This window comes from Emydura macquarii, unplaced genomic scaffold (genome assembly GCF_026122565.2).
Source record: "Emydura macquarii macquarii isolate MOO-44397 ecotype Brisbane River unplaced genomic scaffold, CSIRO-AGI_Emac_v2 contig_3080, whole genome shotgun sequence".
NCBI lineage: Eukaryota > Metazoa > Chordata > Testudines > Chelidae > Emydura > Emydura macquarii.
In genome coordinates, this window is record NW_027133217.1 from 6402674 (window position 1) to 6418633 (window position 15960).

Genomic DNA, 15960 nt, shown 5'->3' on the forward strand with positions numbered 1-15960 from the left:
GCTCCCTGCTCTGCCACAGACTTCCTGTGTGACCTTGGGCAAGTCACTCAGTCTCTGAGCCTGGATTCCTCATCTGTAACAACCTGCCATGCCTCTCAGGTGGTTTGTGAGACTAGATCTGTTCTTGCGAGATGCTCACAAACTACTGACGGAGGCCAGATAAATACTTAGAGCACAATTGGTAGCTAAGTAGCCGCTCTGCTCTGTTGAACCCGGGCAGACCAAGTGTTGATGGTGGGGATGCACAGTGCAGCTTTGGGCAGAATCTGAAGAGCGCAGTGTCGCAGGTCTAATTTGGAGGGCTGATCCTTTATTATTACCGGTGGCAGTGCGTGGGATGAGAAGAAACCCAGCTTGACTCTGAGCCCAGGAGGAAGTAAAACCACAGTTTTGACGTAGAAACAGACTTCCCCCGGGGTACTCGTCAGCTTTTTGCAAAGGAAGCTCGATTGGTCCCTAGCACCCAGCGAGTCTTGGTTGCTCCCCTGCATCCAGTGTGGGGAAAGCTGCCTTCTTTAACTAGGAATGTCCAGTCCCCCTTACATCCCATTCTGAACATGACATGTAGGCTTCCTAGAGAGGAATGTTAAGAACCCCATGTGGCATCTCTCCCTTGCATCCTTCCATTTTACTGCCTGTTCTGTATCTTGATCCTCTCCATCGGTCTACCGTTTTTCATCCACCAGTGATTTGCTTGACCCACCCATCCTGAGCTGTCTGCAAAAATTCTCGCTGCTGGTGTGACTGTCCGTCTCCAAGTTTTTACCTCCAGCATAGCGTTCGTTCACACGCCCCCTCAAGCATTCCCTTCCCTGGTCTCCAGTGCCTTGGGTTGTCTCCAAACACCCAAGTCACTGGTCTCCCATCCCCTTGTGACTTCTCCCTCCAGCTTTTTCACAACCAGCGGCACGGGCTTCGAGGCATTCTTCACGGCCGATGGGATGCTGGTGGTGGCAGTGTGCACCAAGAAGGAATATATGACGGTGGCGCTCCCGGACTTCCCCTTCAATGACTCTGCATGGGTGAGTAAGGCCTCTTTATGCTGGGATGGCCAGCCCGCTTTCTGTTCAGGCTAACCCAGGCCCTTCCATTGGCCTCACCAGGTGATTGTTAGTCCTAAATCTTCATCTGGTTTGTGGCAATCTCCCATAATTCATGTGGGCCCAGCAGTGTGGGGTCTGAAATGTGACTTCAGTCTGTCTGATTGGTAGTGTCCAGCCTGCTTAAAAACCAGCCCCAGCAGTGCCAGAGAATTCTGCCCTTTGCCTGAATCTGTTCTATATCTATAGGCTGTTACTGTCATGCGGTGGTCCCTTGCTCTGCAGTTACAGCCATGGGTATTCTCTGAGCCCTTTTGTCACAGGGAAGGGGAGCCAAAATTGAGGCCCACACTTTCAAACGTGAGTGCAGCACCTGGCATGCAGAAAATGCGATGGCCAGGGTGCAAACTGCTATGGTCATGTTTAGCGGTCCCAGCTGAGATCAGGGCCCCATGGTTCAAAGCGCTGCATATGCACATGGTGAAAAATAACCCCTGTTGTAAAGATCTGACAGTCCAAACACACCCAGGGTGGGAGGGAAAGCAGAGGGGAAGTGGTCATTCAGCAGATCCGTGGTAGAACCAGGAATAGAATCTGGGTGTCCTGGATTGCGTATTCCCTCCACTGAACCGTATCTCAGGCTCGTGTCCGTAGGTAGAGAGAGACCTCAGCACAGGAGCATGCCACTTAGATTGTCGGGTTTTTAGCGTATCCCTGAGGTGATAGATCACAGTTGGTTTCCCCTCTGTAAAAGAGAGAAGGCTCAGAGACCTTGCTGAAGGTCACACGGGAGAAGATTTATAACTGGGTTCAAAAAAGAACGGGAGAAATACATGGAGGATAGGGCCATCAATGGCTGTTCGCAAAGCTGTCAGGGATGCGACACCATACGGGGGGTGACCTTCAACCTCTGACTGCCAGAAGCTGTGAGGGGAAGGCGGGGGTGAATCTCTCCAAAATTGCCCTATTCTGCACGCTCCCCTTGAAGCTCTGTTGCTGGCCACTGTGGAGACAGACACTGGACTAGCTGGACCATTGGTTGGACTCAGTGTGGCCCGTCTTGTGTCCTTAAGCTCTCCTGACTCCCCTGGCCTTCACCGACAGCTCCAAGAACTGCAGCCACATCCTAGCAAACGTCTGTCTGAAATAAACTCTGCTGCCATGTCAGGGCTGCCTTGAAAACAAGCAGCTGGCTGTTGAGTTCAGCAGTCGCTACTGCTGCGGGGTGACCACTGCAGCTGTGCATACTCACGCTGGGAGCGTGTCTCTGACAGGACCTCACCAGCTGCTCTGGGTTGAGCCGGACCAGCGCTTGTGTGGGAAACCTTTGGAGAACCCCTAGTGCTTGAGCCGGGCGTTGGGGATTCAGTAGGTGGCGCTACTGAGTCAGTGGCCCAGCATGGCGCTGGCTTGGTGCTGCTGGACCGACAGCAGCCTGCACCGATCCCATTACACCTTTCCCGAGTGTTTAACCGCCCAGGCTCCGGCTGGTGATCCAGCCCCTTCTGCCTCGCTGCGTTCCCCTGGCAGTTTCAGTGGGACACGGTGCATTTCGCTCCCTGCCCTGTGGTGCCGGGGAGCATTTAAGTGTGTTGCTTACGCAGCTGGCGTGCCCCACCTGGAGAAGGGCGCCTGTGCTCCCACCTCAGCCTGGAGAAGCTGAACCTCCATCTATCTGAAACCCGCTGTTTTCAGGGCTCGTCGTGGAGCCTGCGCTGCCCTTGGTCCCAGGAGGAGATGGCTTGGCTAACTGGGGACGTCTGGCCGCAGGCTCCTTGATGATCCAGGAGGAGAGGGCCGGGGGGGCTGAGTGTCTGGCATTGGGAAGGGGGAATGCGTGTTGTGGAAGCAGGCCATTGGGATGGGGCTGCGTGTCCTCGGAGAAGGAGGCAGGGTCGAAGCTGTTGCCTCGCTGTGGGCGGGCGCTAACTCCCCTGCCTTGCTCTCGCCTCCAGCACTGCGTCGACATCGTCCACGTGACCGGCCGCCGGCCCTTCGGCCAGAACCTGGTGAACATCTACACGGACGGGCAGCTGCGGCAGGTGGCACAGCTGCGCTTCCCTTCCCTCAGTGAGGTAATGTTGGGGGACGGCTGGGGTGCCGCTGCCTCGTTCCCATCCCGCCCCTCGCTGCTTTCCTGGACCGGGCCCCTCTCCTCCTGCGTGACCCAGACCCATCCTGCTTTGTCCCACCGCCCCCTGGCTTCCCATTACTGACTCTGGGAATGCTGGACAGCCTGCGCCGGCTCTAATGGACCCTTCTCCTCACAGCTCCTGGCTGTGGATCTCGGCACGCTGGGCACATACCAGTGAGCCGAGCTTTAACCCGCCCCGGGTTAGGCAAGTGTGCTGGGCTCCGTTCCCCAGGGGGGGCTCGGGAGGGTGTGTGAAACCCAGACAAGTTAAGCCCGAGGTCGCGTGAACACTGTTGCAAATCGAAATCTCCAGCTTCCCAGTCCTACCTACGTGCTAACCACTCGACAGCGCTTCCTCCTGGGTCTCCTGCCTCTGGGAGCTGGCAGGCTGAGAGCTATTCCCTGTGGAGGGATTTGGAGACTGTGGTAAGAGGCCATACAGTGCCAGACTCGTCCATTCCTAGATTTTTGTTTATTGCCACCCTTCTTCCGGATGACCTCTTAGCCCTGAGGAAGGGGATACCTCGGCAGTCATAGCAATGCTGGGCCAAGTGCTCGTTCAGATGAGTGGCTAACGCAATACTAGGGAAACAGTGAGCTTTCTAGGCACACTGGGGAGAGAGCTCAGTGGATGCTGAGATCTGGACAAATCTCAGCAGCTTGGCTATGCGGGGCGAGGCTGATATGCAAATCTACCTCCTATTGGTTATATCTGACCTCTCCTTTCTTTCCTAACTGTAGTGTACTGGGCGTGAAAACCAGACCCCGCTGAAGTCAATGGCAAAACTCCCCTTGACTTCAATGGGGCCAGGGTTTTACCCATCTTCTCTGGCCCTTACCCCACACCACAAAGCATGAGAGGAACATGCAGATCATGGGGACAGGAGCTGTGTTCTGACATCTGAGGTTTGCAAGGCTGAGGAAGATTACTTCAGCAAAGCGTCCTTGCTTAGGAGAGCGCTCTGAAGCACGGGCTTGTTGAAGACATGAACGTTGAATACGTGCTGTGCTGAACTGAGACCGGACTGAGCAGTTTTATCCCCATCAGAATCAAGGGGGGATGAGAGAAAGATCAAGATGTGGCTGGGGGCAGGTGTCAGATACGGTCAGATCTGAAGACCTGACTTGTGAGAATCTATAGGTGAGAGCAGTGGGGGAACGCCTTGAATGCAATGATACCGGAATATGGAGTCCCACCTCCTGTAGGGGGAGAGCAACCCCGCCCGGTAGGGGTTGGGAGAACCTGCATCCAGAGCCCAGTCCCCTCTGATGCTCTCCAGTAAACGCTAGTGCTGCATGATTGTTCATTAGCTGCCCGACCAGTGCTGGCTTCCTCTTGCGGTGGAGGCGCTGGACGGTCTCCGCTGCCCAGCTCCTCTTACCAGTCCGTTGTCCGTAGTGATCTGAGCGCTGGCGTGACAGCTGCAGAGACCGGAGCCCTCTTTGTGCGTCCCACAGACACACCACAGGCGGCAGCCGCGCCGCCAGGCCTCTGCTTCCTGACACACAAATAGGGATTGAACTGGACTTAATCTGGGCTTTTGCTTGGTGCGGGTGAGGTGGTGCCGACCACTCTTGGCTGTGTACGGGGGACGACCCGGGCCCCTTCGTTAATCATTAACTGACTGCAAACGATGCAGCCAGGTCTGCAGAGGGCCTGGATCATTGGCTCAGGGCAGCAGGACCTGCCCCATTCCTGGATCGTTGGCTCAGGGCAGCAGGACCTGCCCCATTCCTCTCCGTGGTGGGGCGTTGACTCAGTTGCTGGAGGTGGTGGTTGTAAAAAGCACTCGAGTTTGGCCAGCAGAGTATGGGTGCTGTCCCCGAGCCCAGCCCTGCTTGGCCACTGACCCTGTTCTGAGCAGAGCCCCTTTAAGAGGAAGGGTTTGGGCTGGGGCGAGGGGATGATCAACCCCAGCTGTGGACTGGTCCGTGAGGAGGAGAGCGACAGGGAGCAGGTTGGCTCCCGTGGCTGGCCCTGGAGCAGGGGACCTCCAGGCAAGAGGGCCGGGAACCTGCTCTGTTTTGCGTGTGGGGAATAATAAAGGGAACCCTGGAGGGGAAGGGCCCAGCCCCAACTCTGAGTGTGAGGTCACCCTTCCTCGGACGCCCGCCCCTCCCTTCCCCGTGCCGGCGAGCGGGGAGAACGCAGCCCAGCTGGGTTTAGGTGGAACTGCGCCGATCAGCCCGGAGCGGCTGGGCACGCTGTCCCCTGAGCCGCCTGGCCAAAAGGATCCGCTTGGGAGTTGCTGGGCCTGGCTGAAGCCTCTGGCTAATGGCAGCTGGCTTTTCCCCACTGGCCTACCCACCCTCCCTGCCCCAGGCTTAACCCCTTCCTGGGTAACTAGCGCGGTTCGGGACGTGGGCAGGGCGTCGCCAGTGCGAAGCGATGGGGTGGGTAAGCAGGAGCCTGGAGCTGAATTTCACCAGGCGTACGTCCTTGTGTCGAATGCAGCGGCGGTGACACGCCAGCCATGCCGGGCTGTGGGACGCGGAGGGTTGGACCGGTCAGCGCAGGGGGCCCTTTTCCTCTGCGCTTGGCGAGTTCTTCCAACAGCAGCCTCCGGCCTGGCCCTGGGAGCTGCCCACATGTCCTCCAGGGCGAGGGGCCGGCAGCGCAAGTCCTGGAGTAGAGCAGGCTGCTGGGGTGGACCAGGGAGGCTCTGGGTGGCCGAAGTACTGAGCCAGGTGCTGACCCGGGCGTGGCGGACAGTGGGGCTCTGTCTGAGCATAGGGGTCCCTGCCCACAGGGCAGCTGGCAGGGCCCCGGTCTAAAACAGCCACAGTGTGTGAGAAGCAGAAACGCTGCCTTCGCCCAGGGTTCTCCTGGCACATTGTCTAGGTCCCTGAGAACTAGAACCGGTAAAAACACAACAGTGGAGCTGCCAATTGGGAACCAGTCTTTGGCCCCAGGGAGATGGATTGGGTGGGTCCCACAGTAATGGGTCTCTCTCATCTCTGCTGCCCAGGGTGCTGGTATCTTGAGCCATAACGTTAGGAGGCACCTTTCTGTCCAAGACCAGCGCACCAGGAGCCCTCCCCATTCAGTGCTGCGAGGCTGCTCGGGCTGTCCGGCTCAACAGGGGCCCCTCGTTATTTAGGGGAGACGCCCGAGTCTCGTTTCCCATCGGGTGCTGCCTGATGTGGTTGTTCCAGGGGGTCCTGGTGCAGGAAGAGGGCTCGATAAAAGTGGGCTCCAGAGACGGGAGGGACAGCACCCACCTGCCGATCGTGTTTGGGGACTACAGCGCTTTCTGTTGGCATTGCGATCGCACCGAGAGAGCCTCGCCGAGGGCAGGGCTCTGTTGCGCTAGGCGCTGTATAAACAGACATAACAGACTGCCCCTGCCTAAAGGGCTTTCAGCCTAGGTACAGGACAAAGGCGATGGGGAGGTGGAGGAGCCGCGTTACATTCCTCTCCCTCCGTGCAGTCGTCCCGTCTCTCTCATTTCAGTCGTTCACCTCGTGTTGCATTGGCTCGGCCGGCCACCGGACGACGACCACCTCCACGGTCTACCCCTCGCCTTCCCACTCGCCAGACCTGGCCTTCTCCTCCCACCCCTCTCTCTGCCGCTCCCAATCCTTCCCTGCCTCGTTGGCCCCGCACGCCTGGACCCCCGGGAGTCCTCAGCCCCCCAAGGAAGGCCAGGTGTCTACGACGGTGGCAGGAAGTCAGGACACGGAGTGGGGGACCCCTACGTCCCTCGAGGGGCACCTGGGGTCGGTGTCCATCTTCTACGAAGCCCTCCAGCCAGCCCAGGTCAAAGTTCTTTTCTCCTCAGGTAGGTTCTGGATCTCAAAGCGAGAATCTCCCCCCGTCGCTTCCTCTCCTCGCCCAGGGCGCCGCTCGGACGCGTGGTATCCCACGTGGGGCAGCCCGGTTGGGAGGCTGTTCTCCCGTAGCAGGGGGTTTCCTGTGTGGGGAAGGAGAAGGGCAGCAGGGGTTTCTCGGAGGCTCTGACTAGCGAAGGTCAGAGCAGAGCTAGCTGCCTGACACGGTCGCTGCTAGCCGGGTTCCACCCCTGAGACCAAGCGGGGAGGGAGAACAGCAGGATCCAAGCCACCGCTGGGGTCCGGAGCATGCTGAGAAATTTGTGGGAGCTGGCCCCCGACCCCAGCAGCGTGGCTGGGAATCGTGGCGCATACGCCCTTGGGGCACGGGCGGTCCAAGCTGGGCGGCGATTCCGGAGGCCTGATAACGTGGTCTGTGACACGGGTCGTGCCGCGGGATAGATTTCCATGGCCCGGATGGGGCCCTATGCCAGCCTGCACTCCTATCCCCTGCCCCGTCCCGCCGATTGCTCCTGTCCCTCGGTTTGGGAGGGTGCTGGGCGCTCGTTAGAGGCCTGGCTCCAGCACGGTGGGAGTGAACGGCGCCGCTCCCTCTGCGCCTTGTGGCATGGCTGGAGATGCTGATCTGTGCGAGGGGGCTGAGCAAGAGGCGACGGGATGTCCGATCAGCACGAACGGGGTGGGGCCGAGATGTGGGAACCCACCTGTGTCCTGTTATGCGGGGGAGCGGAGCTGCTGAACGGTGTTTGCCTGGGGGGAAGGGACGGGCAGGGGGAGGCGCTCGAGAATGAGTCAGGGTCTTTTCAAGCCTTGGCCAGAGGGTGGCTTCAGAGCCCGGAGAGGGGCCGAGCTCTGCCATGCAAGCGTCGCTGCCGTGTGGGTCAGGGCGGGTCGCTCTCGCACGGGCTGCGGGACCTGGGGGAGCCAGGCTGGCTTCTGCACTCGTTAGAGGGGAGCGCGTGCTCTGCTCCCTCGGGGCCAGCCCGGCAGCAGGGTGTGAGCCCGTCCCCTCGCTGACTCCGTTCCCTCCCTCCCCGCAGGACCGAACGCCACGGCGCCACTCAAGCCAGAAGGCGACTTCCTGGAGCTGCGCAGCAAACTGCTGCTCTACTACACGCCCCAGGTGAGGCGAGATTCTCCCGGGGCACTTCTCTGCCGTGCCCATCCGCCCCGGGCTCTGGAGGGATTGGCACAGCCAGTGCTGCTGGGGAGGAGCGTGGAGGATCTCTGTGCTGTGTTCATACAGGCTGTGTTGGGTCCGAAGTGCGCTGTGCTGAGTGGGGCGCACTGGCTGCCGGGCTCTGTGGGGGGGAGCGGGAAGGGAACACGGATGATGGGCTTACGGAGGTGAGGGGTGTATCCGTAGGGATTGCTGGCCGGGGGTGACCAGTCCCACATGGCATTGCCAGTCACCCGGGCTGGCCTGTCCCGCGGTGGTTGCTTTAAACAGCTCTGGGACCTTCCAAATTAGGGGATGGCAGATCCTCCCGTCTGGCCGGGCGCCACGCTGCAGTCGTGGCAGTAAAGGCATGTCACTGGGGAAAAGCCCAGAGCAGCTGAGATGCGGCCTCACCCCAAGTGCCTGCTCTGCCGGTGGTTCAGAAGAGCCCTGCAGACGGGAGGCCTCTGGGAATCGGGTGACATCAGCCCTTCTGGGACTAGATCCTTCCACCCCCAGTGCATGCAGAGGGCAGGGTTTCATCACATGCCGCCAACCAGCAAAGTACCTGCCTTTCTGGGCTGCAAGTTCGGCACAAGCAACTCAGCAAGCGTCTGAGGCTGCTGTTTGTAACACCTGCTTTCCTGTGGGGGGCGAAGGCCGGGGCGGTTGAACTGTTCTCAGTGCTAAAGCTCTTGGGTCGTCATCCAATGGGTCGCACCCACCGGGCTTCGCTGCAGAGGATGGGGCTTAGGTTAGATTTTCATCTCCTGTCAAGGTGGGGTGCTGAATCCCGCGGGGCCAGGGTGATTGGTTCTGCTGTGTGACGGGACCTGGCTTTTACTGACCATCTGGGTGGGTGAAGCAGAGTTTGTGCTGCTCGTGATTGTTGCACCACGCTCTAGAGAGACAACACACACAAGCAAGGGTCCCCTCCCCAGAGCTGAGCGCATGGCCTGCTCCCGAACTGTCTCGGGAAACAGACTCCAGGCCTGGAATATCAATCAGACTCTCCCCTGGAGCCGTGCTTTGACCAGCTGGGAAACCTTTCCTTTAACTAGATCTCTGTGGCAGCCACCGAGACTCCTGAGAATGATTACGCAGGCCGTCGGGGGGCCCCGCCCTGATCTCTGCAGTATGCTTTGTGGATTCATGCCGTGGCCTGAGTAGGTGGCTTTCCCCATGGGCGGACTTGCGAGTGCTAACAACTTGAGAAGCTGACACTTGAAACAGACAAGAGGGCGCTGTTATCCCCATTTGAAACAGGCCTGGAGCGATCAAGTGACTCGCCCAAAGTCATGCCGGATGTTTGTGGCAGAGCTGAGGTCTCTGGCATCCCATCCCACGCCCCCACAGCCACCCTTCCCCTCATTTCGCCTCGTGTCTGCTTGTCTAGGGCGATGGCTTATGCCGGGACAGGGCGTGTGTATGTGTTTTTGAACCTGTTGTTGGCTTGCTCTGTTGTAGGCTTGTAAAAATAACATCTGCCTGGACCTTTCTCCAAACCATTTTTTTGACGGGAGACTGACTGGACACAAAGTGGTGAACTGGGATATCAAGGTACGGTTCTGCCTCTCCCCCTCCCCCAGCTCTTGGCGTTGGTGGGCACTGGGGCGATGAGATTTGGATTCAGTGGGAAATGACTTCTCAGCTACCCGAGACCATCCCGGAACTGGCGCTTCCTACAGCGCTAATCGATGTGTCGTCCTGTTGTCAGACTGTCGCGTGGGTTAGATCACCCAGTTCACCTTCCCTACGGGACATGTAAGCGTGTGGGGTTCTGTCTGCTTTGAGATCTCCTGCACTGAGGCTTAAGAGACCATTCCAGTCTAATGTATTTCACTGCCAGGGAGATTTTCCTGACATTTAGCCTATATCTTGCTTTTCTTAATCCCGTCCCATTCACTCCTGTCTTATCTCCCTGCGTTCCCTGTAGGTAATACCCTTTGCCGCTCCCACCGTACAAATATCCATAGGGTTCCCATTGCCCCCTTAGTCCACTTAGTTATTGCTCAGCCAAGCTCAATGTATTTAGTTCTCTTACCCCGTCGCCCCTCCAGCTCTCAGATCCTTTTCCTTCCTCTTCTCTAAACCCACTACGAAGATATTGACGAATTGGGGAAACGCTTGAACCTGGCATCACAGGACCCCGTCTCTGGCTGGCACAAGACTGCCGGTGAATTGCAACCCTGAGTGCCCGCGATAATGGCATGTTACACAATAGCGTGGCCACGGCTCGGCCATTGTGGCTGTTGTAAGACTGCTCTGGGACAGCAATCAGCCAGCTATTCCTGGTGGCTTTTTGAGATCGATTCCCTGCAGGTTGCAGGGATCATCCTTTTATTTGCTTTGAGGACCCTGGTGCTAACGGAAGCGTTCAGTGCTCTAGACGGTTTAGATTTAGTGGACCTGTTTCTCCTCTCACTCCTCTACTAAGGAGTAGCCCCACTCAGGTCAATGGAATTAAACTGGTATTGGTGCCGAGGATTCAGAGTCGGGCTGAAACAGACACGCAGACCGGGTTTTGCACTGCTAAACCGTTGTTCCTGTTTCCCCGGCTGCCTGTTGAGCTGCAGCGCCTGCTGCGGGAAGCTACGGCAGGCTGTCTTGCTGACTCCTAGCGGGTGTCCCCTTGTCTGAGCAGGCATGTTCTTGTAGGGTCTCTCTGGCTGGTTGCTGGCTGGAGTCTTGCACGCACCGTTACTTACCCAAGCGCTCCCCTATAAGAGGCGGCGTCAGTGCTTCCAGGCGGGCAGGGCGTGATCTGGCGAGGATGGAAGCTCCCTGCTGGTACTCTGTGTCCTGGACAGAGCCCTGTCTCTCTCCTCCCGTAGGACGTGGTGAACTGCGTTGGCGGGATGGGGGTGCTTCTCCCGCTGCTGGACCAAGTTGCGGCCGAGAGAAAAGAATCCGAGGACAACCAGGAAACCCACGACCTGGTTGGGCCAGAGCTCACGTCCTCACAGAATCGCCAGGGCATGCTCATCCCCCTAGGCAAGGCCTCAGGTGAGCACGTCGGTTGCCGGGAACACTTGGGGCTGCAGGAGTAGGAGGCTGGGTCCTCCATGTACTGGCAGAGCCCTGAGCTTCGTCTGGGCTATGGGCCTACCTGTGCCTTGGGCAGCCAGCCCCACTTCCCCCCCATAGGCAATACGATCTGTTCCCAGCTGGCTGACCCTTCCTGTCCCCTCCTGCAGAGAGCAGACTGGAGAGGAACGGCGTGGCTGCGTTTCTGCTACTGGTCAAGAACTTTATCCAGCAACACCCCGTGAACCAGGAGAGCTTGGCGCAGTGTCATGGGCCGGCAATCATTGGAGCCCTGCTGCAGAAGGTAAGAGATGTCCAGGGCCAAAGCAGTTGGTCCCCTAGAGCAGCTAAACGAGGCAGAGCCTGGCACCTGGTGCATTTCAGCCAGCAAACAGCGTGTGTCCTCAAAGGAGACCTTCCGAGCAGAGAATGCACGTTAAAGACATGCAGCGCTGGCTGCAGCCCGGCGGCAATGAGTTCTGATGGGCGACCTCGGCTCCCGCTCATTTCAATGGGCTGTGGGCTCTGAAGCGCACTGATGGCTTAATCTGAAAAGTGTTGGAGAAACGGGGCGTATTTTATCCACAGATGTTGTGGGGACACCCACACGTGCACCCCTCTTGGCCAAGAGTTTTTTCTCGCCTTCTCTCCCATCACCCGAAATGACAAGTCCTCGGCTACCTTGGAGCCGTCCCTCTTGCTTTAGGAAAACATCTGCCCGGCTTCTGTTGTGAGGTTTCTAACGCAGGTTCATTTTCCTTGGGTCACTTGACGCCTACGACCCAGAATGCCCCGTGACGGCTGGATGGAAATGGTGCAGCTCTTTGCTTTGCGCTTGGCAGGTCTCCAGCCTGATGATGGACATGAACGTGCTGATGGCGTCTCGGATGCTGATGGAGCAGGTGGCTGCCGAGGGACACGGCTTCCTGCTGCACCTCATGTACCAGTACCTGCTCTTCGACTTCCGTCTCTGGAGCAAAAGCGACTTCGCCGTCCGGCTAAGTAAGCACCGGCTGGGGGTCTGAGTGCTTCCCACGGGGGGGTGCACCCTCTGGCCGCTCATCACTTACCCCTCCATGGGTCAGGATCAGCTACCTCTTGGCAAGGGCCCGTTTGGCTGAGATTTTGCTCTGTGTCCCGGCTGTCTGTGTTTGCCCGATACATGTATTGAATTAATCTTCCGGCTCTGTCTGCGCCCTCTCCCTTCTTTCCCCAACGCCTGCAGGTCACATTCAGTATTTATCGAACACCATCAAGGACCACAAGCAGCGGATCCGCAAGAAATACGGAGTCCAGTACATCCTGGACTCCATTCGGACCTATTACGGGTGAGTTAACGCTGCTTCCGGCTTGTTCGTCCTGGCGGGTGGGGTGAGCTGCTTTAACCCTTTAATGACTGGAGAAGAGGGTCTGTCTGGGGGCAGCACACGGGGAAGCTGAACTGTCTCCTTGGCTCTAGGCAGTCTGAGAAGATGTTCCTGTCGGCTTGCCTTGCCCAGGGCTGACCAGTTTCTTTTTCCCTCATCCAATGGGCTTCCACAAGCCTGTGGCAGCTTACTGGGGAGACGCAGGCAGTTCTGGGGGTGCTTCTCCAGGCTGGAGCAGAACAAACTTCCCAGTGAAGATGCTTTGCCCAGCTCTTGCCAGATCTGCTCCTGCTTTGAGTCCCCCTGGGTGCTGCATGCGGCAGTAAAATTCTCACTCCGTCCCCTCTTCTGGTTCACCTGAGCAGCTCTGGATTCCTGCAGCCTGATTTACTGTCTCACCCACCGGTAGGCAGCTCTGGGACCCAGAATCGTGGATGACTCCATCAGCAAGAGGGGCTGGAGCCCTATAGGGGGTCGCAGTATAAAGCAAAGCCCGGGGAAGCTGATGAATGCCGTTCTCCCTCCTTTCCCCATCCGGTCCGTGTCGTAGGTGCTGCGTGTGCACTTGGTGTAAAATCCCGTCCCCCCTCCCCTCTCTCTCAGGGCTCATAAGGAGACGCCGATTGCCACGGACGATGTAAAGACCGTGCAGATGTCCCTGTTCGGCCTGGTGAAGGACTTTCTCGGCAGGAGCTTCTCTGCTGACGAGATGCAAAGCGCCCTGAACTACATGGCCGGGGTGCACGATGAACACCAGGTGTGCAGGGGCAGACGATGGGTGGGGAGGCCCCGCTAGGAAGCAAAGTCTTGTGGTTTAAGGGACTGGATTGGAACGCGCGAGTCCTACATTGCCTGGCTCTGCCACAGAGGCCCTGAATGACTTTGGCAAGATCCCGAGTTTCTCTGGGCCTCAGTTTCCCGTCTTTAAAAGGAGGGGAGCGATCCGTCCTCCTTCCTGCCTATTCAGATTGCAAGCTCTCTTGGGCAGAGACTCTCCTGCTATGGGTTTGTGCAGCACCTAGCACCACGGGGCGGGCTGGAGCCCATCGGTGCTACTAATAGAGAGGTACGGGAGGCGGCTGCGGAGGTGTGATGAACAGTGGCCATGGCCTTGCCGTGAGGAATAACCATTCAGGGCCAAGTCAACCACGGCTGGAATCAGCAGAGTATTTTCACTTGGGTCACCCAGTTCCAGCCCTGCATCCTGGGGTCTGGGAGCCAGGCCATGCCCTTTGCGACGTCCCTGATCTGGTGTGAGCCACGCCAGGCCCAGCTTGCTCCCCAGTAGCTGGGCTGGCCTGGGTAAAACCGTGCAAGGCGAGCGATCATGTGTAGAACACAGGGACATGCAGGGAGCTGATCGGCTAAGGGCTCGTCTAGAAGGGCAGTTAGCGCGCGGCAAGCTGGGGCTTGACTCTACAGCGTGCCAGCCTGCCACGCGCTACGTGTCCGTGTGGACCCAGCTGCCATGCCCTAGACGTGCCACCGTGTACGGCTGATCTACTGCAGTTTGCAACCTGAGATCCAGGCGCACGACGGCACGTCTAGTGCGCGGCAGCGGGGTCCCCGTGGCCAGTTAGCGTGCGGCAGGCTAGCGCACTGTAGACGCACACCTCAGCTTACCCTGCGGTTGGAGCTGTTTTTCCAACCATAACAGCACCTTGCGCGACTCCCATTACTGTGAATATCCCACCCAAACCCCTGCCGATCGCTGGTCTCTGCGTCTGAGCCCAGGTATATAAACGGGGGCCATGAGCGAAGGACGATTGCTCTCCGGGTTGTGGGGTTGCTGTTGTCGGGGGAGAGGCGCGATGGGCAGCAGGCGTCCGTGGGCCATCTCCGTTCAGCATTGGGATCACTGTGTCCGGGGCGATTGCAGGTGTGCGGGGTGCTGGAGGTGATACACAGCTTGCTGAAGGAGTCGACCTCCCAGGAGCAGCTCTACACCTTCCTCTTCGAGTCGGGCAACGTGGAGGTCCTGTTCTCGCTGCTCGTCCAGAGGAAGTTCTCGGACGAAGTGCGGGAGAGAGTCTTCAAGGTGAGACATGAGGCCTCCCACCCGCCCCATCCCGGAGCCACGTGTCGTCTAAGTCCTCCTGGCCTCCGGCGCCCAAATTTGCCGGCGGCTGCCCCAAAGCCCCGCCCCTGACGCTGGCGCTGTCCGACCCGCAGGTCCTGTACAAGATGCTGAAATACGAGAGGGCGCACGAGCGCAGCAAGCAGCGCCTGAAGCTGAAGGACATTGGCTATCAGGGGCTGGTCTCGTACCTGACCGACATCCCCGTGTCCACGCTGCTCTTCCGGTGCCTCCTGGAGCAAGTCCTCGGCTCAGGTACGGCGAGGCCACGGCCCTGCCGTGCTGGCCGGGCAGGCGAGAGCCAAGTGGCTTTGAGGGCATGTCGCTAAAGAGAGAAGGAAGGCCTGCAACTGGGGGGGCTGAGTTTGGAGTGCCCCGGTTCCAGGGGGGTATCGAGCCAGGGGACGCCCCATATGTTTTGAATCTGGGATCCCCTGCTGAGCCCCCCATAGTGTGTGTGTTTGTGGGGGGGGGGGAGGGGTCTGGGTTTGGGCCCATCGCTGCACGTCGGGTGGGCCGGGAGCCGGTCGTCTGTGCGGAAGGCAGGCTGCGCTGTGGCCCGGGAAGGGTCTTTTAGGTGAGCGCGCTGCAGGGCTGCGTCCCACGCCTGCTCTTGCGTCTTGCCCCGCAGACTCTCCCAGCTACAAGGACCTGATGGCCGTGGTGTACCTGTCCCACCGGGCGGAGCTGGCGGTCAGGCTGGATACCTGCCGGAAGGTGAGCAGAGCCTGCGTACGGTGGGAGCCCTCTGGGTGCCTGGAGCCAGCAGGGAACTTCCTGTTGCCCAGCCGCAGCTCCTGCAGGAGTCGAATCCGTGTCGCTCCCGTCACGTGCAGCCCCAGATGGGCTCAAACCCAGGCCTGGTGCGTTAGCCCATCAGGACCCTCAAGCTTCCCTAGTCAGCTGCGTCCGTCTGAGCCATCTCTTTCCATGCCCTCTGCGCGCCGTGTTGGCAATCCCTGGAAGCGGTTGCCCTCTGAAGACGGCTAGGGGTCTTGGTGCAGATCTAGGGAGCTGCCGTCTGCCGCTAAGCCACTGCCCCGTCCCACGCTGGTCGGCCCTGCGGCAGATGCACCTGCTGGCTGACCTCCCCTCTTGGCCGTGGGCTGAGCCTGCTTTCCTGACCCGTGCTGCCCTTATTCCAGAGACAGACGGATGCCATCAGTCTCCAGAGCTAAATCCCACCCCCTGTGGGTCACAGCCAGGCTGATCGTGGCCCTTGCTCTTTCCCATGGCACGGTCCTGGGCCACGGCGTTCAGCGGAGGCGTGGACTTAGCCCCCTTCTCTCCAGTTCCTTCCCAAGAGGGAAGGATGGGAGAGGTGCTGATTAGCGGGAGTTGGGGAGCCGGCGCTATGTGGGGCA

At 59.0% G+C, this 15960-nt stretch overlaps 1 protein-coding gene across 1 annotated transcript in view; it reads left to right on the top strand.

Annotated features, from left to right (window-relative positions):
• Nucleotides 1-15960, top strand: part of NBEAL2 (neurobeachin like 2) — a 162587-nt gene that overhangs the window by 116362 nt on the left and 30265 nt on the right. The window contains 13 exon segments of the mRNA XM_067530498.1: nt 890-1022; nt 2996-3115; nt 6629-6956; nt 8007-8089; nt 9593-9685; nt 10960-11131; nt 11323-11456; nt 11995-12154; nt 12378-12480; nt 13123-13276; nt 14399-14557; nt 14692-14851; nt 15228-15313. Of these exon segments, the coding sequence (XP_067386599.1) occupies nt 890-1022; nt 2996-3115; nt 6629-6956; nt 8007-8089; nt 9593-9685; nt 10960-11131; nt 11323-11456; nt 11995-12154; nt 12378-12480; nt 13123-13276; nt 14399-14557; nt 14692-14851; nt 15228-15313 (1885 nt within the window).